Below are 23,923 nucleotides of genomic sequence, written 5' to 3' on the forward strand. Positions count from 1 at the left end.
GTATGTCCTCACCGCTTCCGAGTATCTCTTTGGGTAAATGTTCCTCCTTTTGGTGCGTTCACGGTGGAGCGCATATCAGACTTCCGGTGCGTTCCAGCTTGGAGCGCATCCGGAACGGAGGTAAGCTTCTAGCAGGGAGTGTCTGTTTTTAGTGGTTTAGCAATACGAAGAAATAACAGGGGGGTCCCATGATAATAGGTATACCCAACGTCTATGGATGCAAAATATAGAAGAGAAATGCCAGTTTTAACGCAAGAATATCTTAGGGGATGAGGGAATCACATTATTGGTTCTTTAGTCACGTGATAAGGGATGACAGGATCGTATCTGTGTTTGTAAACATTATTCTGCATCAATACTTAGCATTCATATTTCTCTCAAGTAACTGATGGGGTATGAGTGAGAATAATATTACAAACAGTAATGATGTTGGTGGTCACTCATACCCCATCAGTTACTTCGTTGTTTTTATGATTCCCCAATACTATTATAATTTTTTTTACTACCTGAGACTATCGAGACGTCACTTCCGGTGCGTTCCACAGTGGAACGCATGTGGAGACCGGAAGTGACGGAACTGTAAGCCGTTTCTGGCGGTCTTTTTTGCTCCTTCAGTTGTTATTTAAACCGCATTGTACTATGTTTTCACTATATATGCTCCTGATGAAGGGGACCCACTAAGAGGCCCCGAAACGCGTCAAGCTCCTCACTCCCCCACCCTGGCTTTGGAATAAAAGACTAAAAGAAAGAACAAGGACTCCTGAGTGATCACTGTTCGTTTCTGAGACTCTACTGGCGATCCAGGCGCAGGAGGTGCGATGTGGGTGTCTTGAGCTTTATCCCACATTACCCTCCTGGGTGAAGTGAGTCACTAAAATTTTGATTTTTTTTACCTTGATTTTATATTTGTCTATTATCGCTATTTTGATTTTGTTTTTACTACCATTTACCTATCTTATACCTACCAACTGTAATATCTGGTGAGTGTGTGCACATTGCCACGCAGCTTTTGCGCACCTAAAAACATAAGCCTCTACCTTTGGGTTATACACCATCTTAACCCTAGACACTAGGGATTCTGGCGCCTCTCTGTGGTCCTTTTTTGCGTCTCCGCGCAACCCCACTGTTTTCTTTCCAATCACCCACCTTGAGGGATCAGGGTGGGTTGAGACCATTGGCAGCCGGCCCCTCTCTGCTCTAATATTGTCATTTGACTTATATATATATATACTTTTTTTTTTTTTCCCCAATAGTTGGGTGCAATCATATTACACTCATTCTGCCCTGCCTTTGGCGCCCTGCGAAGTTATCCCTGGACCATCGTCCGAAGGTCCAGTGACTAACCCTCTTTTTTCTTACCCTGTCTCTGACTTTAGGTATTAGGCCATGTTTAAAGAATTTGAAGCCCATCACTCTACAGTAGGAACATTATTCACGAGTGGAATACATTCAAGAATGTTGGTAATTTTTCAAGAAGTGGCTGTATCAGGAAATTCACCCCAAGTTTATACCGTGCAATACTCAGTGACATTACAGAAAAAAAAAATACATCTAAGAATCTAAAACTAAGATCTAAAAATCTACAGGCCTCATGTTACAAGTTCATGATCGTACAATTAGGCCCCATTCACATGATCGTATTTTTGGTCCAATCTGCATTTTTTTGGAAGCAGACCTATTCATTTCAATAGGCAGCATCTGTCCGCATCCATATGACCATTCTGCAGTGTCACAAAAGAGATAGAACATGTCCCATACTTATCCATTTTTCAGATATGAATAGGCATTGTTACAATGGAACCACAAAATGGATGCCAACTTGCATCTGAACAAACCACAAAACTTCTGGAACAATGGGGAAGATTTATCAAACTGGTGTAAAGTAGAACTGGCTTAGTTGCCCATAGCAACCAATCAGATTCCACCTTTTATTTTTCACAGCTCCTTTGGAAAATGAAAGGTGGACTCTGATTGGATGCTATGGGCAACTAAGTCAGTTCTACTTGTTTTGCAGTCATAGGACCTGGGCACCTTGCACTTATTGAGTTGTCCATTGACTCCTCTGTATATCAAGTTATTCAAATGTCAAATGTGAGGCCATCTATCCAACAGCTAAAGCTTGCCTGAAACTAAGTAATGCAACAGGACAATAATCCCAAGCAATCAAGATATTGCAATGGTCTAATCAAAGTCCAGACCTCAACCCAACTAAAATGCTGTGGAAGGACCTTAAAAAAGCTGTACATAAATTAATACCCACAAACATTATTGAACGGAAGCAATGTGGTAAAGAAGAGTGGGACAGAACTCCTCCAGAAAGATGTGAGAGACTAATGAAGCCATACAGAAAACGATTGCTTCAGGTTATTGCTGTAAAGGTGGTTCTACGAGCTGTTGATTCATGGGGTGTATATATATTTTTTTACACATGAATTTTCCATTTTGGCTTGATTTTTTGTTGAATAAATAATGACACAGAGTAATATGTCATGTGTTGTTGACCTTCCTTTAAGATCTTCTAGGGACCAGATTGTTTTTATTATGTCCTGATAAGTAAAACCATAGAATAATTTTTCTCATATACAGTACATTTTGGTAGGGCAAAGGGGGCAGATGCCTTGGGGATTCTGCCTCTGGAACAAACAATCAGTATTTGATAACTGTTACTAGTCATAGTGAAGCAGAGTACTTTCTCAGTCCTAGGGTTAATAGATGGAACAGAATATATTTTTATAGTAATATAACTTGCTTAAACCTATTTGAAATGCCCTTTATTTACTTGACAGATATTTTTGGTTTCTGCATTTTTCAGGCACAGTTGTATGTCGTACATTAAACCAGCTGTATTGCAACCAGTGCCCCACGACAAAATGGAGGCTGTTGTGAAGGCTCTCATGGAGGCTGCAGCAGCGAGAGACAAACCTGCAGCAACTCGAGGCGAATAAGCAGCAGCAGGAGACTAACCAGTTACTGCTACAACACGTGATGGTTTGCAGACAGCAGGAGCAACCCCGAGCGTCCACGATGCCCGGAAAGCAGTCCTAAGATGACCCCCACAGACGACATCGAAACCTACCTGGCGATGTACGAGAAAGTGGCCATCAGGGAAACGCTACCCCGTGACCAGTGTACAGCAGGTATCCCAAAAACTGTAAACCACTTGTGCCAGGTAGAGGTAGGAGACACTCCGGCGGAGGCTCTGCTGGACTCAGGGAGTCTGGTGTCCCTAGTAAGGGCTCCCCTGGTACGGTCAGTGGAGTATACTGGCCGGAAGGTCGGGGTCATGTGCATCCATGGAGACTTAAAAGACTACCCCACCGCCCTGGTGTCTCTAACCACAGGGGCTTGCAGATGGACTCACGAAGTGACAGTTGCCCCAAATTTACACTACGAACTTATAATAGGGAGAGACTTCCTGGCACTGTGGCCTGCTATGAGAGTGGTTGATACCTATGAGACAGGGGTAGCCCTAGCAGAGTGGCCTGGCTCAGGGGAAGACCAGAACCCTGGGAACCTGAGACTGAAGGGCCAGCGGTAGGGGTGACCGCCACTTCGGAGGAAGAAGGGGAGACAACCCCACTAGCTGTGATGGTGGGAGACGTGGAGGACTTGCCGACGGGTCCTGAATTGGCAGACCTCAATGTCTCCGGGGATAATTTTGGTACCGTCCAACATCGGGACTCAACCCTATCCCGCGCCTGGGAAAATGTGTTAATAGTAGATTGTGAACCACAACAACCTGGGGCAGAATCAGTGTTTCCCCGTTTTGTGGTTCATTAGGATATGTTGTATTGGGTAAACCAACTACAGGGTGAGCCTATTGAACAGTTGGTGGTTCCCAAGGCTTATTGCAAGCTTGTGTTAGATCTAGCCCACCAACACGCTCTCGGGGGTCACCTGGGGCTGCAGAAAACGTAGGATCATATTATACAGCGGTTTCACTGGCCCAGCATATTCAAAGAAGTGGAAGAGTTTTGTAAGTCTTGCCCGACCTGCCAGATAGCTAGCCCCCAGCCACATTTCCATAATCCCCTAGTACCTCTCCCGATTATCGAAGTACCGTTTGACCGAATAGCTATGGACCTCATAGGCCCAGTACCGAAGTCCGCCAGAGGGCATCAACACATCTTAGTCATTCTAGACTACACCACTTGGTACCCGGAGGCGGTGCCACTGCGACCCACCTCGGCCAAACTCATAGCTAAGGGGTTAATGGAGATGTTTTCCTGAGTGGGACTACCTAAAGAGATTCTGGCCAACCAAGGGACCCCTTTTATGTCCAAGGTGATGAGGGAACTCTGTAAGTTGCTGCACATAAAACAACTATGGACGTCCATTTACCATCCACAAACAGATGGTCTGGTAGAACGGTTTAACCAAACATAAAAAAAATGTTGAAAAAGGTAGTGTCTAAAGATGGGAAGGACTGGGACCTCCTTCTGCCCTATCTCATGTGCAAGAGGTACCCCAGGCCTCTACTGGGTTCTCGCCCTTCGAACTGCTATATGGCAGACCCCCCCCCCCCCCGGTCTCTTGGACTGGCCAAAGAGGCGTGGCAACAACAACCCACTCCACATAAAAGTGTAATTGAGTACATTACTCAGATGCAAGATTGGATAGAGACAATGTTGCCTTTTGTTAGGGAGCATATGGAGGCAGCTCAGCGAGCCCAAAGTAGGGTCTATAATCGGCATGCTCGGGTCCGGATCTTTAACCCAGGTGATTGGGTTTTGGTTCTGGTGCCGAGCGTGGGATTAAGTTCCTGGCTATGTGGACGAAGCACAATGTCCATTAGTTGCCGAAAAGTGGCGGGGGCTCCATGTAGACCAAAGAATAAGACCTTATATTGATACAGCCCCTCCGGCGTGATGAAGGCAGTTTTCTCTTTGGCAGCCTCTGTTAAGGGCACCTGCCAATACCCTTTTGTGAGGTAAAAAAAAAACTGAAAAATACCGGGCTTGTCCTAACCTCTTGATGAGCTCATCCACCCGGGGCATGGGATACGCATCGAATTTGGAAACCTCGTTAAGTTTTCGAAAGTTGTTACAAAACCGCAACGTCCCATCCGGCTTGGGAATCAATACTATAGGACTGGCCCACTCACTTTTTGACTCCTCAATGACGTCTGCAACATTAGCTGCACCTCCTCCGATATGGCTTGTCGCCGAGCCTCGGATACCCGGTATGGTTTTAATTGTACATTTGCCTGAGGCTCAGTGACAATGTCATGCTGGATTATGGAAGTGCATCCAGGGAGGTCCGAGAACACATCCGTGTTCCGACTAACGAATTCCCTGGCTTCCTGAGTGTGTTTAGAAGAGAGGCTGTCAACAATTTTTACTGTGACAGCCGCCTCTCTTGCATCAGATAGAGGGGCCGGTAGCTCTTCTCCTAGAAAACCCGTCCGCGGGCTGTCTTCTGTACAGGTTTCCCTATCTTTCTACGGTTTGAGTAAATTCACATGATAAACCTGCTCCGGCTTTCGCCACCCTGGCTGGTGTACCTTGTAGTTTACATCTCCAATTTTCTCGAGTACCTCGTAGGGCCCCTGCCACTTAGCCAGGAACTTACTGTCCACGCTCGGCACCAGAACCAAAACTCGTAGTTGTTTTATGTGCAGCAACTTACAGAGTTCTCTCATCACCTTGGACGTAAAAGGGGTCCCTTGGTCGGTCAGAACCTCTTTAGGTAGTCCCACTCAGGAAGACATCTCCATTAACTCCTTAGCTATGAGTTTAGCCGAGGTATGTCGCAGTTGCACCGCCTACGGGGACCGAGTGGCGTAGTCTAGAATGAGTAAAATGTATATAAGTAAGTGGCTCAACCAACATCCCAGAGAATGACCAGGTGCACACCCCATGGTACCCCCAGTACCGGAATAAAAGAAAGGAAATAATATATTAATAGTGGGGGGCACTCAGTATGTGACACTATATGGATTACTGAAGATACAAAATTATAAAATTTATTCTGAATAAAAAAAAAGTAAAAATAGATAATATAAATGATATATATGACCTTCAAAGGAATGCAGCAGAAACACTTTGAAACTCAGCGTGAGCACTTAAGAATATAAGCATTATAAATAATAGCTTAGAACTTTCACTGCTTACTGTCCATCAGTATGGATATACTGTATAACGGGACTGTTCCGTCAGTTCAGTCCGGATTCGGAAGGGTCCCTGTTAATTTAGGTGTATCCTTCAGTAATCCATATAGTGTCAGATACTGAGTGCCCCCCACTTTTAATATATTATTTCGTAGTCTAGAATGACTAAGATGTGTTGATGCTCTCTGGCGGACTTCAGTACTGGGCCTATGAGGTCCATAGCTATACGGTCAAACGGTACTTCGATAATCGGGAGAGGTACTAGGGGACTACGGAAATTTGGCTGGGGGCTAGTTATCTGGCAGGTCGGGCAAGACTTACAAAACTCTTCCACTTCTTTGAATATGCTGGGCCAGTAAAACCACTGTAGAATACGATCCTGAGTTTTCTGCAGCCCCAGGTGACCCCCGAGAACGTGTTGGTGGGCTAGATCTAACACAAGCTTGCAATAAGCCTTAGGGACCACCAACTGTTCAATAGGCTCACCCCGTAGTTGGTTTACCCGATACAACATATCCTGATTAACCACAAAACGGGGAAACACTGACTCTGCCACAGGTTGTTGTGGTTTACCATCTACTATTGACACATTTTCCCAGGCGCGGGATAAGGTTGGGTCCTGATGTTGGGCGGTACCAAAATTATCCCCGGAGACATTGAGGTCTGCCAATTCAGGACCCGTCGGCAAGTCCTCCACGTCTCCCACCATTACACTTAGTGGGGTTGTCTCCCTCTCTTCCACCGAAGTGGCGGTCACCCCTACCGATGGCCCTTCAGTCTCAGGTTCCCAGGGTTCTGGTTCTCCCCCTGAGCCAGGCCACTCTACTAGGGTTACCCCTGTCTCATGGGTATCAGTCACTCTCATAGCAGGCCATAGTGCCAGGAAGCCCGGGAAGTCTCTCCCTGTTATAAGTTCGTAGTGTAAATTTGGGCAACTGCCACTTCATGAGTCCATCTGCCAGCCCCTGTGGTTAGAGACACCAGGGCAGTGGGATACTCTTTTAAGTCTCCATGGATGCACATGACCCCGACCTTCCGGCCAGTATACTCCACTGACCGTACCAGGGGAGCCCTTACTAGGGACACCAGACTCCCTGAGTCCAGCAGAGCCTCCGCTGGAGTGTCTCCTACCTCCGCCTGGCACAGGTGGTTTAGAGTTTTTGGGGTACCTGCTGCACACAGCTTCCTGACATATAGCGACTGGCGGTAGCAATAGTTAGTATCCATGGGTTCCAACTGATGGGGACAGTCAGCTCTTACATGGCCCGGCTCCTGACACCGCTAGCAGACTATCAGAGCCAGGTCCGTAGAGGGTACACCCTTGGTGGGTTTGGTTGGTATAAGTCGCCGGGTCTGGGATGGAGATTTATGGGGTTTGACTGACCTCCTCCCAAAAGAACCCCCTGTAGCAGTCTTAGTAGCCTCGTAGCGCTGCAACAGGTCCACCATTTCTAGGGCATTGCCAGGAGACACCTGGCCAATCCAGTGCTGGAGAGGGGGTGGCAGAGCCCTCCAGAACATATAAGCCAATAGTCTATCCAGCATAGCCGTGGGACTCAGCACATCAGGCTGTAGCCACTTTTGCAAGAGGTGGAGTAAGTCATAATACTGGGTCCTCGCAAGCTCAGCCGGCTTAAACCCCCACTGATGTACCCGTTGGGCCCGGACCAACACATTCACCCCCAGTCTTGCCAAAATCTCACCTTTACTTTTTGGTAGTCGGCCGCTTGATCGTCCAGCAAACGAAATACACCCGCTGGGAATCGGATGCCAGGAATGGAGTGATGACCTCAGCCCACTGGTCACGGGGTAGCTTTTCCCTGATGGCCACCTTCTCGTAGATCGCCAGGTAGGTTTCGATGTCATCTGCGGGGGTCATCTTAGGAAACGCGGCACGGACTGCTTTCCGGGCATCGTGGACGCTTGGGGTTGCTCCTGCTGTCTGCAAAGCCATCATGTGTTGTAGCAGCAACTGGTTAGTCTCTTTCTAATGCTTATTAGCCTCGAGTTGCTGCAGGTTTGTCTCTCGCTGCTGCAAATTAGCCTCCATGAGGCTCTTTACAACAGCCTCCATTTTGTCATGGGGCACTGGTTGTAATACAGCTGGTTTAATGTACGACATACAACTGTGCCTGAAAAATGCAGAAACCAAAAATATCGGCGTTCACGCCAGCCTCACTGCTCTTGCTCGCATCCTCCACCAATTGTAGGGTTTCGCTCTGGTAGATAAGGCAAGCGGGCGCAGTACAGAGGCAAAATACAAGTTCTTAACTCAAAATGTCAGTGTTTATTCACACTTGAGGCAATTGCACAAAACAGCACATAACTTTGCAGTCTTGGTGTTAATTCACACACCGTGGAAAGTTCATATAACACAAGTCACCTTGCTGGCAGTTCTGCCTCCAGTAGTCCACAGCAGGCTTTAGGGGGCCTGTTTCCCCAGCATGCGGCTCTCAGCCCTCCAGCACGGCACAAAGCCTCAGATCCCAAAAACAGACATTTCTGCTGAGCCCAGCTGCCTATTTAAGGACAGCCAGGTGCTGCCAAAACCCGGACCGGCACTTAAACTCCGGTCCGGTATTTGACCTCCAGCTGTACATGCTGGGAGGAAAATACCTTCTTTGCCAGACACAACCCCTCACTGTGTCACAATATATATATATATATATATATATATATATATATACAGTCTATATTTATATATATAGCCTTTTTTGTCTGGCCATTCACATAAAATAGCTCTTGAATAAATGCTCTCCAATTCCTGATTCCTCGATAGCAGCACACATTCATCACAACAATGTGGGCATGCTTTTTTGGTTGATAAGTAGCTGGCAGACATTTTTTAGCAAAGATAAACAAAGAAACTGATTAGAATCCAACTTGTCCAACCGTTGTTTACCACAAAATGAGATGTGGAGGCTTATGAGTGGGAATATTTAGGCTTTCCCAATAGATATTATATTGTTGAATTGAGCAGAGGGATCTGTCAACACATTTTAAATGTGTATGGTCAGCTTTGGTCTCTCCAAAAGACCTAATTTGTGTTCAACGGAGTTATCAATAACCACACCCTGCCACCCGCTTCATCTGTACAAGTGTGACAATCACAGTACTCCAATGGAAGAACATTAAAAGTTATGTCCACTAAGCATGTCATCAAATAAAAAAGTACCAGGCCACCAGGAAGAGTTAGTAAGCAGTGAAGCTGTCTGCACAACATTTGGGGGTATGGCAGTGGCGGATCCAGGGGGGGGGGGGCAACGGGGCAATTGCCCCCCCCCCCCCCCCCCGAGCTGGCGGCGGCGGAGCACAGAGAGATGAGCGCTTTCATTGTGGAAGCGTTCATCTCCAGTCATCTGTATCGCCGTCCTCAGGACAGCGATACAGGTGCCTGTGCTGCGGCAGGGGAGGGAGAGGCGTGTCCCTTTCCCTTCCTCTGATAGGCTGCAGGCACTAGGCCGGCAGCCTATCAGAGGCCGCCTGAGCCATACAGCGCAGGACACAGGCCAGAAGAGGCCTGCATCGCATCGCTGACATGGAGGTAAGTATGTTTTTTTTTTTTTATATATACAATGCTGTTATTACTGGCACAGAGGGGCTGTTATTACTGGGGGGGGGGGCTGTTATTACTGGCTGGGGGGGCTGTTATTACTGGCAGGGGGGCTGTTATTACTGGCGGGGGGCTGTTATTACTGGCAGGGGGGTTGTTATTACTGGCACAGAGGGGCTGTTATTACTGGCACAGAGGGGTTGTTATTACTGGCGGGGGGGCTGTTATTACTGGCAGGGGGGCTGTTATTACTGGCAGGGGGGCTGTTATTACTGGCACAGGGGGGCTGTTATTACTGGCACAGGGGGGCTGTTATTACTGGCACGGGGGGCTGTTATTACTGGCACAGGGGGGCTGTTATTGCTGGCGGGGGGGCTGTTATTACTGGCACCGAGGGGCTGTTATTACTGGCACAGAGGGGTTGTTATTACTGGCACAGGGGGGCTGTTATTACTGGCACAGGGGGGCTGTTATTACTGGCGGGGGGGGGCTGTTATTACTGGCTGGGGGGGCTGTTATTACTGGCAGGGGGGCTGTTATTACTGGCGGGGGGCTGTTATTACTGGCAGGGGGGTTGTTATTACTGGCACAGAGGGGCTGTTATTACTGGCGGGGGGGCTGTTATTACTGGCGGGGGGGCTGTTATTACTGGCAGGGGGGCTGTTATTACTGGCAGGGGGGCTGTTATTACTGGCACAGGGGGGCTGTTATTACTGGCACAGGGGGGCTGTTATTACTGGCACGGGGGGCTGTTATTACTGGCACAGGGGGGCTGTTATTGCTGGCGGGGGGGCTGTTATTACTGGCACCGAGGGGCTGTTATTACTGGCACAGAGGGGTTGTTATTACTGGCACAGGGGGGCTGTTATTACTGGCACAGGGGGGCTGTTATTACTGGCACAGGGGGGCTGTTATTACTGGCAGGGGGCTGTTATTACTGGCACAGAGGGGCTGTTATTACTGGCGGGGGGGCTGTTATTACTGGCACCGAGGGGCTGTTATTACTGGCACAGAGGGGTTGTTATTACTGGCACAGGGGGGGTGTTATTACTGGCACAGGGGGGCTGTTATTACTGGCACAGGGGGGCTGTTATTACTGGAACAGGGGGGCTGTTATTACTGGCAGGGGGCTGTTATTACTGGCACAGAGGGGCTGTTATTACTGGCGGGGGGGCTGTTATTACTGGCGGAGGGGCTGTTATTACTGGCACAGGGGGGCTGTTATTACTGGCGGGGGGCTGTTATTACTGGCACGGGGGGGCTGTTATTGCTGGCACAGGGGGGCTGTTATTGCTGGCACAGGGGGGCTGTTATTGCTGGCGGGGGGGGGCTGTTATTACTGGCGGAGGGGCTGTTATTACTGGCACAGGGGGGCTGTTATTACTGGCACGGGGGGGGGGCTGTTATTGCTGGCACAGGGGGGCTGTTATTGCTGGCACAGGGGGGCTGTTATTGCTGGCACATGGGGGGCTGTTATTAATACTGTCACATGGGGGGCTGCTATTAATACTGGCACATGGGGGGCTGTTATTAATACTGGCACATGGGGGGCTGTTATTAATACTGGCACATGATTGGGGGCACTATATGAGGCATCTACTGAGGCCACAAAGAAGTAGTATTTTATATGGGCGCTCTGTACAGTACAATTTTATACTGGGACACATTATGGTGGGTACTATGGGGAAGGGGGGAGAGGAGTACTATGGGATCATCTACGGGGGGCACTAAGAAGGGGTATTTTATACTTGCAAATTATGGGGGACACTGAGGGCATCTACTGGAGCATTTTATACTGGTACATTATGGGGGACACTAGGAGGAAGGAGGGTGTGGAGCACTATGGGGGCATTTACTGGGGGCACTATATAGGGGTATTTTATACTGGGACATTATGGGGGCACTATGGGGACATTAGCTCAACTGGGGGCATTACAAGGGGGTATTTTTTGCACACACATTATAAGGAGAATTTTTTCTACTGGGGTGGGGGGGGGGCTTTATTACTCCCCCATGGTATGACCCCCTAGTAGCAGCACCAGCCTCTCCCTGCTCTGCTATCCCTCTGCCCCTTTCCCAAATCCTTATTATGAAATCTTTCTCATTAGGATAAAACACAACATCAGCTCCGCCGAGCCCCCGGCCAAAGTGTTGAAGTGGCGTCCGAGATCCCCAAGGGCCAAGCCAAGTAATTGTAGGTTTTCATGTGAAATATGTTTGTTATACACACATAGCCTACACTGTGTAGTCTGTTCTATAAGCACCATTATCAAATACTGATTGTTTGTTCCAGAGGCAGAATCCCCAAGGCATCTGCCCCCTTTGCCCTACCAAAATGTACTGTATATGAGAAAAATTATTCTATGGTTTTACTTATCAGGACATAATAAAAACAATCTGGTCCCTAGAAGATCTTAAAGGTAGGTCAACAACACATGACATATTACTCTGTGTCATTATTTATTCAACAAAAATCAAGCCAAAATGGAAAATTCATGTGTAAAAAAATATATATACACCCCATGAATCAACAGCTCGTAGAACCACCTTTACAGCAATAACCTGAAGCAATCGTTTTCTGTATGGCTTCATTAGTCTCTCACATCTTTCTGGAGGAGTTCTGTCCCACTCTTCTTTACCACATTGCTTCCGTTCAATAATGTTTGTGGGTATTAATTTATGTACAGCTTTTTTAAGGTCCTTCCACAGCATTTTAGTTGGGTTGAGGTCTGGACTTTGATTAGACCATTGCAATATCTTGATTGCTTGGGATTATTGTCCTGTTGCATTACTTAGTTTCAGGCAAGCTTTAGCTGTTGGATAGATGGCCTCACATTTGACATTTGAATAACTTGATATACAGAGGAGTCAATGGACAACTCAATAAGTGCAAGGTGCCCAGGTCCTATGACTGCAAAACAAGTAGAACTGACTTAGTTGCCCATAGCATCCAATCAGAGTCCACCTTTCATTTTCCAAAGGAGCTGTGAAAAATAAAAGGTGGAATCTGATTGGTTGCTATGGGCAACTAAGCCAGTTCTACTTTACACCAGTTTGATAAATCTCCCCCATTGTTCCAGAAGTTTTGTGGTTTGTTCAGATGCAAGTTGGCTTCCATTTTGTGGTTCCATTGTAACAATGCCTATTCATATCTGAAAAATGGATAAGTATGGGACATGTTCTATCTCTTTTGTGACACTGCAGAATGGTCATATGGATGCGGACAGATGCTGCCTATTGAAATGAATAGGTCTGCTTCCAATCCGCAAAAAAATGCAGATCGGACCAAAATACGATCGTGTGAATGGGGCCTAATTGTACGATCATGAACTTGTAACATGAGGCCTGTAGATTTTTAGATCTTAGTTTTAGATTCTTAGATGTATTTTTTTTTTCTGCAATGTCACTGAGTATTGCACGGTATAAACTTGGGGGGAATTTCCTGATACAGCCACTTCTTGAAAAATTACCAACATTCTTGAATATATTCCACTCGTGAATAATGTTCCTACTGTAGAGTGATGGGCTTCAAATTCTTCAAACAAGCCTATTTTTTTGGCCTAAAACTGTTTCCAGATTCATGGTTAGCAACAGTTGCTTTTCTAAGATCATTGCTGATGTCCTTCTTCCTTGGCATTGTGTTAACACATGCCATACCAGCAAACTACAAAAAATTCTGATTTTATAGAGGTGGTTACACTTGCTGATGGTCAATTAATCAAGAACAGTTGATTAGCAGCATCTGGCTGCTACTTATTCACTGGAAACAGTAAGCATGTACATAATTGTTACATACAGCTTCTGCATTTTTGCCTATTTTTTTATTATTATTTATTTAAATAAAGCAAAAGTATACAAGGCATTGTCAATGATCTTCTGAAAATACTTTCAAAGTCTTTTCTGGCAGAAAGAAGAGTTTGGCCTATTGTCTGCTAAATAAATAATGACATGGTGTAATTTGTCATGTGTTGTCCATCTGAGGTTGTATTTGCCCAATTGTAAGACCTTCTAAGGCAGCGGTCCCCAACCGCCGGGCCGCGGCCCAGGACCGGGCCGTGGAGGATTGTTAGCCGGGCCGCAGCGATCAGGGCAGTCTTTAACTCTGTACTAATGAAGCGCTTCCATTATGGAAGCGCTTCATTAGTACAGAAGGACCAGGGAGCGGTAAAGGATCTGTACTCACCACTTCCTGGTCCTTGGCTCGGCCATCGGCTATGCATGGCTGCGCACAGCGTGAGGTCTCTCTGTGACCTCACGCTGTGCGCCGCTATACACAGCCGACAGCAGAATGAAGAGGATCGCGATGGTGACCAGGAGCAGGAGAGGTAAGTGTTTTTTTTATTTTATTTTATTTGCACTGATGGCTGACCTGGGGGACATGGGGCTGACATGAGGGGCTAATGGGGGCTTATGGCTGACATGAGGGGCTAATGGCTGACATGAGGGGCTAATAGGGGGCTTATGGCTGACATGAGGGGCTAATGGCTGACATGAGGGGCTAATGGGGGGCTTATGGCTGACATGAAGGGCTAATGGGGGGCTTATGGCTGACATGAAGGGCTAATGGGGGGCTTATGGCTGACATGAGGGGCTAACGGGGGGCTTATAGCTGACATGAGGGGCTAATGGGGGGCTTATGGCTGACATGAAGGGCTAATGGGGGCTTATGGCTGACATGAGGGGCTAATGGGGGGCTTATGGCTGACATGAGGGGCTAATGGGGGGCTTATGGCTGACATGGGGGGCTTATGGCTGACATGAGGGGCTAATGGGGGCTTATGGCTGACATGAGGGGCTAATGGGGGGCTTATGGCTGACATGAGGGGCTAATGGGGGCCTATGGTTGACATGAGGGGCTAATGGGGGGCTTATGGCTGACATGAGGGGCTAATGGGGGGCTTATGGCTGACATTGGGGGGATTATGGCTGACATTGGGGGGCTTATGGCTGACCTTGGGGGGCTTATGGCTGACATTGGGGGGGTTTATGGCTGACATTGGGGGGGTTTATGGCTGACATTGGGGGCTGATAGATGGCTAAAGGTTTGGGGGTTGATCTGAGCCATTGGGGGTCTAATCTGAGGTCTGATTAACATTGGGGGTCTGATTGCTGGTCTGACCTGAGGTGTAATGAAAAATATTTTTCTCTTATTGTTCTCCTCTAAAACTAGGTGCATCTTATAGTGCGAAAAATACGGTACAGTGCAGCAGAGACCCTAGTCAGTTTATATAGTCATTATATAGTGTTATATATTTTAATATGCACCTTGTGTTTTGTTATGCGCGTGAATCAGTCAGCCCCGCCCACCCCCTAAGCCCCGCCCCAGAACCCCCTACTTTTAGACAGAACACTGTCTAAAAGTAAGGCATTGTTAAAGAGGCTGTGACCAGGATCTACCCTATCATGCTGATTAAAACTATACCTTTCTTTTGTCTGTATAATAAACAGCTGAAAAGAAATCAGCTTTTTTTTATTCATATGCAAATGATAATTTCGAGCACCAGGAGGCGGGGCTGAATCATTTGAGCACTGCTTTGTAACACCCCCTAATTTACAGGGTGAGGCCTCTTGCACACAAACTTTTTATTTCTGTTTCCGTTCCGTTTTTGCAGATTCCGTTTGTGGTCCGTATGCGGAACCATTCATTTCAATGGTTCCGCAAAAAAAAACAACGGAATGTACTCCGCATGCATTCCGTTTCCGTATTTCCGTATATCCGTTCCGCTGAAAGATAGAACTTGTCCGATTATTGCCCCCAAATAACGATCCGTGGCTCCTTTCAAGTCAATGGATCCGCAAAAAATGCGTAATGCATACGGAACACATCCGTATGTTATCCGTTTTTTGCGGATCCATGCCCATTTTAACTATGTGTATACTGTTAAAACACATTACTGTACATTACATTAATGATTAAAAACTTTATGTTTCTGTTTGCGATCCTAAAACAACAGATCGCATACGGAAACCATACAGAGATTTTTCGCGGAACTATGGAACGGAAACACAACGGAAACAAAAAATGTAACAATGGATCCGTGAAAAACGGACTGCAAAAAGGGGCAGAAAAAGCCATACGGTCGTGTGCAAGACGCCTTAGACATGTTGAGGGCAGAGCTGTGTCCTAGCATCTACATATCATATACTCTATGTACTATAGCCTCACCACACTGAGATCTGCTCAGAAAGCTTATTTACATTACTGCTGTATTCACAGGCACAATATACAATCATACAGACAGCATTAATAAGCTTGGTGGTGTGAGCTTATAAGCTTGGTGGTTAGGATAGGGCTACACGACCACATGTGTCGCATGACAATAAGTCGCGCAACACCTAGGGCACAACTACACTGCAACATGTGTCGCGCAACAATTTTTATAATGATAGTCTATGGTGTCGCACTGCGACATGCTGCAACTGCGACGCGACAGTCGCAGAAAAACCATTTCGAATGGATTTTTTGCGACTTTCGCAGTCGTAGCATGTCGCAGTGAGACACCATAGACTATCGTTATAAAAATTGTTGCCTGACATTGGTGCAACAAAATGTCTTATTTGTCGTCGTGTAGCCCTACCCTTAAGTGATGGGTTTTGTATGTAGTGATCTCAGGTTTGAATCTTGGCAGAGGCGTCAACATTTTTTCTTCAGCTATTTTTTTTCATTCCACATTTATCCTATAAGAAAAGTCTATGTCCTTATCATATTGAGAATAGTGTTTTTTTTTGAAAGCTAATAAATATTACTGGTTTCTTTATAATCATATTTTGCGTCTGTGAATAAACCAGTAATAGATTTTAGCAACCCCCCTTCCCCCACTATTCTCAATATAGTAAGGCCTTTTATTATTATTATTATTTGATTATATATTATTTATTATAGTATAACCTTTTAATATGGTTTTAAATAAGAGATAAAAATAACTGAAATAAAACTTGGTATGTCTCTCTTGAGACTTGAACCTAGGATCTCTACATGTGTGGTAGACCACTATTTCACCAAGCTATAAACATTACTATATAGAGATCTATGCCTTTTCCATGCTTAGAAGCTAACACACAGGGCCAGATTTATCATTCCTCTGACAGCTCACTCCACTTTAACATATGGCTAAAGTCAGTTTTAGCCAAGTCAGATTTATGATCGGCCCTTTAAGACTGTAATAAATGTGGTTTGATGGTAGCAGTTTATCCTTCAGTAAGCAGCTTTACAAAAAGTCGCACATCTTTACGAAAAAGTCGCACGTTTTTATGAAAAAGTCGCATGTTCTATTAAAAAGTCTCATAAGATAAGCATGGTCCTCACTGGAGTGAAATTGGGACTTTTTTGCGACTTTTTTGCGACTTTTTAAAATAGTCCCAATAGTAAATCTGTCTAGAGATTCATTTACATAAGAAAACACGCCCACTTTCAGAAAACTGGCGAGCATAGTGCAGAGCAGAAAAAAGTCGCAAATTTGTGCGCAGTTTTAGCGTTTGGGACTTTTTTTTGGGACTTTTTCACTCCATTATTCTGACCTGAGCTAATGATAAATCTGGCCCACAGTGTTTTCCTAATCGTATATATTGTGCCTGTGAATAAAGCAGTGATATGTAGATTCGCTTTCTGAGCAGATCTCAGTGGGGTGAAGCTATAGTACATGATGTATATGATATGTAGATGCTAGGACATACCATAGCTCTTGGACAAGGCTCTGCCCTGAGCATGTCGAGCCCTGTCAATCAAAGGGAGAGGGCATGTTACAAAGCACAGAGGGTGTTACAAAGCAGTGCTCAAAGGGTTCAGCCCCACCTGTTTGTGCGTATGAATAAAAACACTGATTTCTATGCATCTATTTATGGAAGAGACAGAACAAAGGTATCGTTTTATTCAGCATGATGAATAACCCGTTAATTACGGTTGGTCCTGGTGACAGAGCCTCTTTAACTTAGACAGACAGTCTTAATCTGGGCAAATGTGGATGATAAACTGGTGCACCTATACACTGTCTAGTTTAGATAAAAAATTGAAAGAAGATGGTGGCTCTCTCACTGTTCCTCTTTTGGAAAGGTGCGCTACCCCACAGCACTCCCAAATGCTGATACGTAAAAATTTGTGTAAAACTTGAATAGGGGGTCACTCAATATCAGGCAAACACACGAAAAAATGTGTGTTTGCCTGATATTGAGTGACCCCCTATTCAAGTTTTACACTGTCTAGTTTAGGTTTACACTACCTATTTGTTGGTTTACTTTTATTCCAAACCTGGATATTATGTTGTAATAAAAAAAATGTAATAAGAAATATTGCCACATCATGACCACATATTACCACCTCATAGTTTCTGAATAATACCACCATACTTTTATTGAACAAACACTATACAAACACTAAATATAAAATCATACAGTGACCATATAGTGTAGTAGCATATATTGGCTCTACACAGGCACACTTCAAATTGTATACTGTATGCGTTTACAGTACAGTAAAATCTAGTTACTCACAAGTGGCATCTCCTGTAATTGAAGTCATCCACTTTCCTTTTCTCTTTAATCTGACCCAGATTATTAGGTCTACAGAGTTTGTTACCCCGAAATCTTTGCCCCACTAACTTCAGCAGCCCATTTCAGCCCTCAACACTGTAATCCTGGTGTTACCACTAGTACCATGCCTACTGCTATCATAGGTGCCTCAATTATAGCACCTACAAGGCTGCCCAATGCCCCAAATACTACACTATCAAAATAATAGTGCCTGCTAAACACAGATACAGATGAAAGAAAGCAGGGCCATAACTGGAAGATGCTGGGCAGACCCCAAAATTAACTAGACTCTATAATGAATCAGGCCCCAAATTAATACAGACCCCAGAGCATACAATTCAATTAATTCAGACCCCAGACCAGACACCCAAATTAATTCCGATCCCCAGACTAGACCCTTAAATAAATTCATATCCTAGAGCTCAAAATTAATCAGTTCCCAGATCAAATTGCTAAATTCAGAACACAAAATGGTACCCCAAAGTAGTCCAGACACCAGAACAGGCTCCCGAATTAGAACATACAACTAAATTAATTCAGACTCCAGACCAGACACCTAAATTAATTCAGACTTCCTAAATAAATTCATATTCTAGAGCTTAAAAATAATCAAACCCCACATCAAATTGCTAAATTCAGTCCACAAAATAATACCTAAAATTAGTCCAGACCCGACACCAGGCCCCAAAATTAATCATACCTCAGACCAGACCCTAAAATTAATCAGATCCCAGACTAGACCCTAACTTTAATACGAGCCAAAACCCTAGAATTAATCAGCCCCAAAATGAATCAGACTTCAGATCCAAAATTAATCAGACCCCAGACCTCATGCTGAATGGTTTCAGGGTCCAGTGCGGCTTTTGGTGCATGGAGCAGAAAAAATCCAGAGAGTGAGGAGTGGTGAGTTGTTGCAGCAGTACTTGTCAACCGCCTGTCCAATCTTGGTCTGAGCTTGTGCCAATGTACTTAACTGTATCCATGTCTCTTAGGGCTCGTTCACACGAACGTGTGCTGAACGTTGCCGTATTGCGGACCGCAGTTTGCGGTCCACAGCACGGGCACAGGCTTCACACATTCGTGTGAACGAGCCCTTAAGCAGCAGATACAGCAGAAAGCGATACTCAGAGAGCAACTTGACATTCCAGGACACAGGGGCCCTCTTTTAAAAGCTTCCTGCTGCACCCTGCCATACAGAAATAGTGCCAGGGCACTGACAAGCCCTTGCACAATGACATCACTGATGCCTGCATTTTTTTCAGTGCATCTAAAATAAAAAATGTATATAAAGCAACTTTGGAAATAGCCTTTATTAACAAATATTCTACTGTTTTACGTATTCAGCGCCTGAGTAAAAGACAGTGGATGATCAAAACAATAGCTACTGCAAACTAGAATATTTTTTTCTGTATGCTTCTAATTGATTGTAACTACAAAACCAGGAGAGCTGGACAAGCCTAAGGGCTCATGCAGACGACCGTATGGCTTTTTCAGTGTTTTGCGGTCCAATTTTTACGGATCCGTTGTTCCGTTTTTTTTTTCCGTTGTGTTTCCGTTTCCTTTCCGTTTTTCCGTTCCGTTTTTCCGTATGCCATATACATTATACAGTAATTACATAGAAAAAATTGGGCTGGGCATAACATTTTCAATAGATGGTTCAGCAAAAACGGAACAGATACGGAAGATATACGGATGCATTTCCGTATGTGTTCCGTTTTTTTGTGAACCCATTGACTTGAATGGAGCCAAGCACCGTGATATGCGGACAAGAATAGGACATGTTCTATCTTTTCACGGTACGGAAATCCGGAAATACTGAAACGGAATGCACACGGAGACACTTCAGTTTTTTTTGCTGAACCATTGAAATGAATGGTTCAGTATATGTACCGCATACTGAACTACAAAAACGGCCAGTATACTGAACGCAAAATACTGTCGTGTTCATGAGCCATAAATGTGAACACTTTTAATTGACTTCTGTGATCAAGGGGCAAATTTCGAATGAAGTTTTGGCTTCTCATAAAATATCATTTTCCAAAACGTATCATCAGAAGGTAGAAGTAAGTTAGTTAAAATGTATATATGTTACACCACACTGTAGAAGACTATATTGATAGTAGATAAACATGCATCTCACCGGCAGGCCTATCAGGTGGTTGTGTTGAAGGTAGAGGTAGCGCAATGAGTGGAGGCCTCGGAACAGCTCTGCAGGTAGCCTGTGGATATTACACTGATACAGGTGCAGGGACAGCAAAGAATTGAGGCCACTGAAGGTGTCAGGCTGAAGAGGTGGCAAACTGGGATTCTTGCCTAGGTCTAGCTCCTCGAGGTGCTCCAAACCTTGGAATGTCCCAGGACGCAAGACAGAGATGCGATTTGAAAAAAGCCAAAGGACAGATGTGAAGGGAGAAAATAGCCCAGGGCCAAGATCTGAGATCTGGTTGTTTTGTAGGAAAACTCTTCGTGCCTGACTAGGCAGAGGTGAGGGAACACGGGATAGGTTGTGTGATTGGCAGCTGGCTGTTGGGGGTGAGGGATAACACGTACAAAGTGAAGGACAGGGGGAAAGGGAAAAGGGGTAAGAATGTGAAAGGGGAAGGAGGAGGAGAAAACCAAGGAGGTACTGGAGGGAGCCTATGATAGATAAAGGAGGGTAAGGAAGAGCAGAAAATGTAGAGTGAGAGGGAAAAGAAATCAAGATAAACAGAAAAAAAAACACAAATTAGTACAGGTGTGGCTGTATACAGCAAAGCAATTGTACAACCTAGCCTATTAATATAAATGACAGTGGGTAGCAGAATACATCTGCCCGGGCTGGGTGTATTATTCGATATGAAAGACAGGACCGTTATTAATGGAGAAATTTGTCTTGTCTTCTCCACATATAGTACTGGGGTTCTTTCACCAACCAGAGCTAATTCTGAGGGTCCACCTTCCATGTATTTAGAACAGATGCATGCCCACTATTAGTGTATTCTCATTGTACCCTTTGCTGTTATCACTACATACAGGACAGACTATCAATGAGCTTACCAGTTTTGCCAATTCAATTAATTGGTGCTGTTTTTGACTAGACCACTAGGAATCAAACCCACCAAAAGTGAAACACTTTTCCAACTGGGTTTTTAGATACTTTTTGTCTAGGATTTATTATACTCAATAGGAATGATTGTTCCACTGAACTTCTAGAGGTGGCCACTAAGTATATCACTGGCCACTTGATTTATTGGCCGAGTATACTACTGACTACCAAGGGCCCTGTGTTAAATTTACCAGAGACCTCAAGGTACCATAAATCAAATGTAGTGCTGCCGTTCAAATGTGCGTTTTTTTTAATTTACCACTCAACAGGAGACAAATCTAATAATTGCCATCTGGATCACATTCACCATGAGCCGTAATAGTTGTTATGTCAAATAAGTGATTGTTTTCTTCATCTAGAATGCATCCCTGGGGAAGAACTAGGCATGAAGGGTCGGCAGGACAAGAGAGGGTGAATATTAGATAAAAACTGATTCTTTAACTAAGAGGCTTTGTGTAGTGAAACCAGTGACATCATTGATAACATCACAGCTATTTCCGAAGCTTGGAGGAAATGCAGGGAAGACACAATGGGGTTGATTTATCAAACTGGTGTAAAATAGAACTGGCTTAGTTGCCCATAGCAACCAATCAGATTTTACATTTCATTTTTCACAGTTCCTTTGTAAAATGAAAGGTGGAATCGGATTGGTTGCTATGGGCAACTAAACCAGTACTACTTTACACCAGTTTGATAAATCTCCCCCAGTGTTCTTCACTGCATGTTCCATTATAAAGATCACTGGTAACAATGATGTAATAGACTTTACCTTTATACCAGTGATATCTATATATGAAGACTGCAGGGAACACATAGATTATGTATTCCCTGCTAACGTGCACCCCAATTGTATAAAAAAGAATAAGTATTATGGTAAAATACAAAATAATAATATAGTAAAAATAAGTCCCCAACCGTCAAAAAGTGTCCTCCTCTCCAAATCCACACTTACCATTCTGAGTGAAGAGAATGCATTTTTCATGGATGTCAGATGTTCAAGCATTAATGTGTTATGTTTTATGTAATTTACTGTGAACATAACAATAATTACCCCTGACCACCAATTCATGTCGGTATTACCCTGGCAATATCTGTTGCTGCACCGTCCATAAAATAGTTTTTTATTATCTGGATGATTATTCCCCATGTTAGAAAGGCTGTGTGTAAAGGGAGGAAGATATATCGCCAGCGCTATAGCACGTTACGCAACGAATTTGGCATTGCTATGCATTTAGAGGATGAGTTTTTGGGATAAATATGATTGAACAAAACTACATTTTTTTTCATGTTTGTGACCATTTTAAATCTAGAAAATAATAAGCTATTACACCCAATGTGTCTCATGTAATAAAAGATAGAAAAGAAAAATCTTAAAAATCTTAATGTTAAAAGGTCAAATGCACCCTATGTCATGAAAGGGTTAATAGCTGATCACTAGTAGTGGGAACCCCATTATTAACTAATGGCATGACTTGTGGGCAATGTGTTCATTTACGTGTAGACATAACGTATGTACATGTAGACATTGGAGAGAATTTATTATAAGGGGAATATTGGAAGTCAGTTTTGCTTGCCTCTGTGTTGGCGTGCTTTATGCCACATTTATCAAAGGTCACAGGTTGTTTGATAAATGTGTCTTATCCTTAGGTCCCATTCACACGACCGTATTTATGGTCTGCAATCTGATCTGTATTTTTTGAGGACCGCAAAATACACACAGTAGTGTTAATGCATCCTTAAACCTAACAATTTTGTCTAGAAAAGCTACTCCAGTTTTCCTCCTCCACCCTCTTTCTGGAATGAGATTGCAACATTTTTGCAACTTTTTGAAAAAGTCTCAATGATAAATCTGGAGTAGAACTACCCACTAACCACACCTACTTTCCCACTCGTGTTTCAAAACTGGGGAGAGGGGGGTAAAATGCAAAAACGTGCAAAATTTGTGCGCAAGCAAGCCCAAAAAGCCACATTTTGCGACTTTCCAAAGTCAGAATTCTGGAGTGAAGGCGTGATTAATCAGGGCCATTCACTATAATGGGTCTGTTAAAATACCAATATTTATTAAAGTAACAATATAGTTGAAAATTCCCGACCACTGACAAACACCAGTGTGAACAGAGCTGAGCATCTCATGCTGATTGAGAACAACTAAAATAATTCTTTTAGGTTGGGAAAAAGTCGTTTTATTGACCCTACCATCAACTAGGGGTTACATTTATAGATTGATGGTAAGATTATAGATTGGGGGTATGATACAAGATACAAATGGGTTATACATTAGTGAGTACAAATCTCCATACCTAAGGTTTTCAGCGAAGGTAGCCACACTACCATAACACAAGCATTGTACCTTTATTGAAGGTAACAGCAAGGCATTGAGAATGATCATATACCACTGCCACACACGCATAACCAGTGACGACAATACTTTCATTGTATGACGTTTTATGGTGGAACATTCATCAGATTATGGCCACCTTAGAAACTTCCTTAATTTGCCATTCCCGTTATAGATTCCCTTACCTCCTAGGAAATGATAACATTTCATGTCCCAACTTTGAACCGTTACTATTCCTTCTTCTGCACTAAGGAAACTCAATCTGATGACATGAAATATTCAGCAGGTAGCAGTTCTCCACTTTATCCTCCT

The 23,923-nt window shown here is 44.4% G+C and overlaps 1 protein-coding gene across 1 annotated transcript in view; it reads right to left on the reverse strand.

Moving 5' to 3' along the window:
• RTN4RL2 (reticulon 4 receptor like 2) overlaps positions 1–23,923 on the reverse strand; it is a 49,188-nt gene that overhangs the window by 24,892 nt on the left and 373 nt on the right. Inside the window, exon 2 of the mRNA XM_040438367.1 lies at positions 20,329–20,825. Coding sequence (XP_040294301.1) covers positions 20,329–20,825 — 497 coding nt within the window. The remainder of the gene's footprint in view (positions 1–20,328; positions 20,826–23,923) is intronic.

The sequence above is a fragment of the Bufo bufo genome, chromosome 6, assembly GCF_905171765.1.
Source record: "Bufo bufo chromosome 6, aBufBuf1.1, whole genome shotgun sequence".
Lineage (NCBI taxonomy): Eukaryota > Metazoa > Chordata > Amphibia > Anura > Bufonidae > Bufo > Bufo bufo.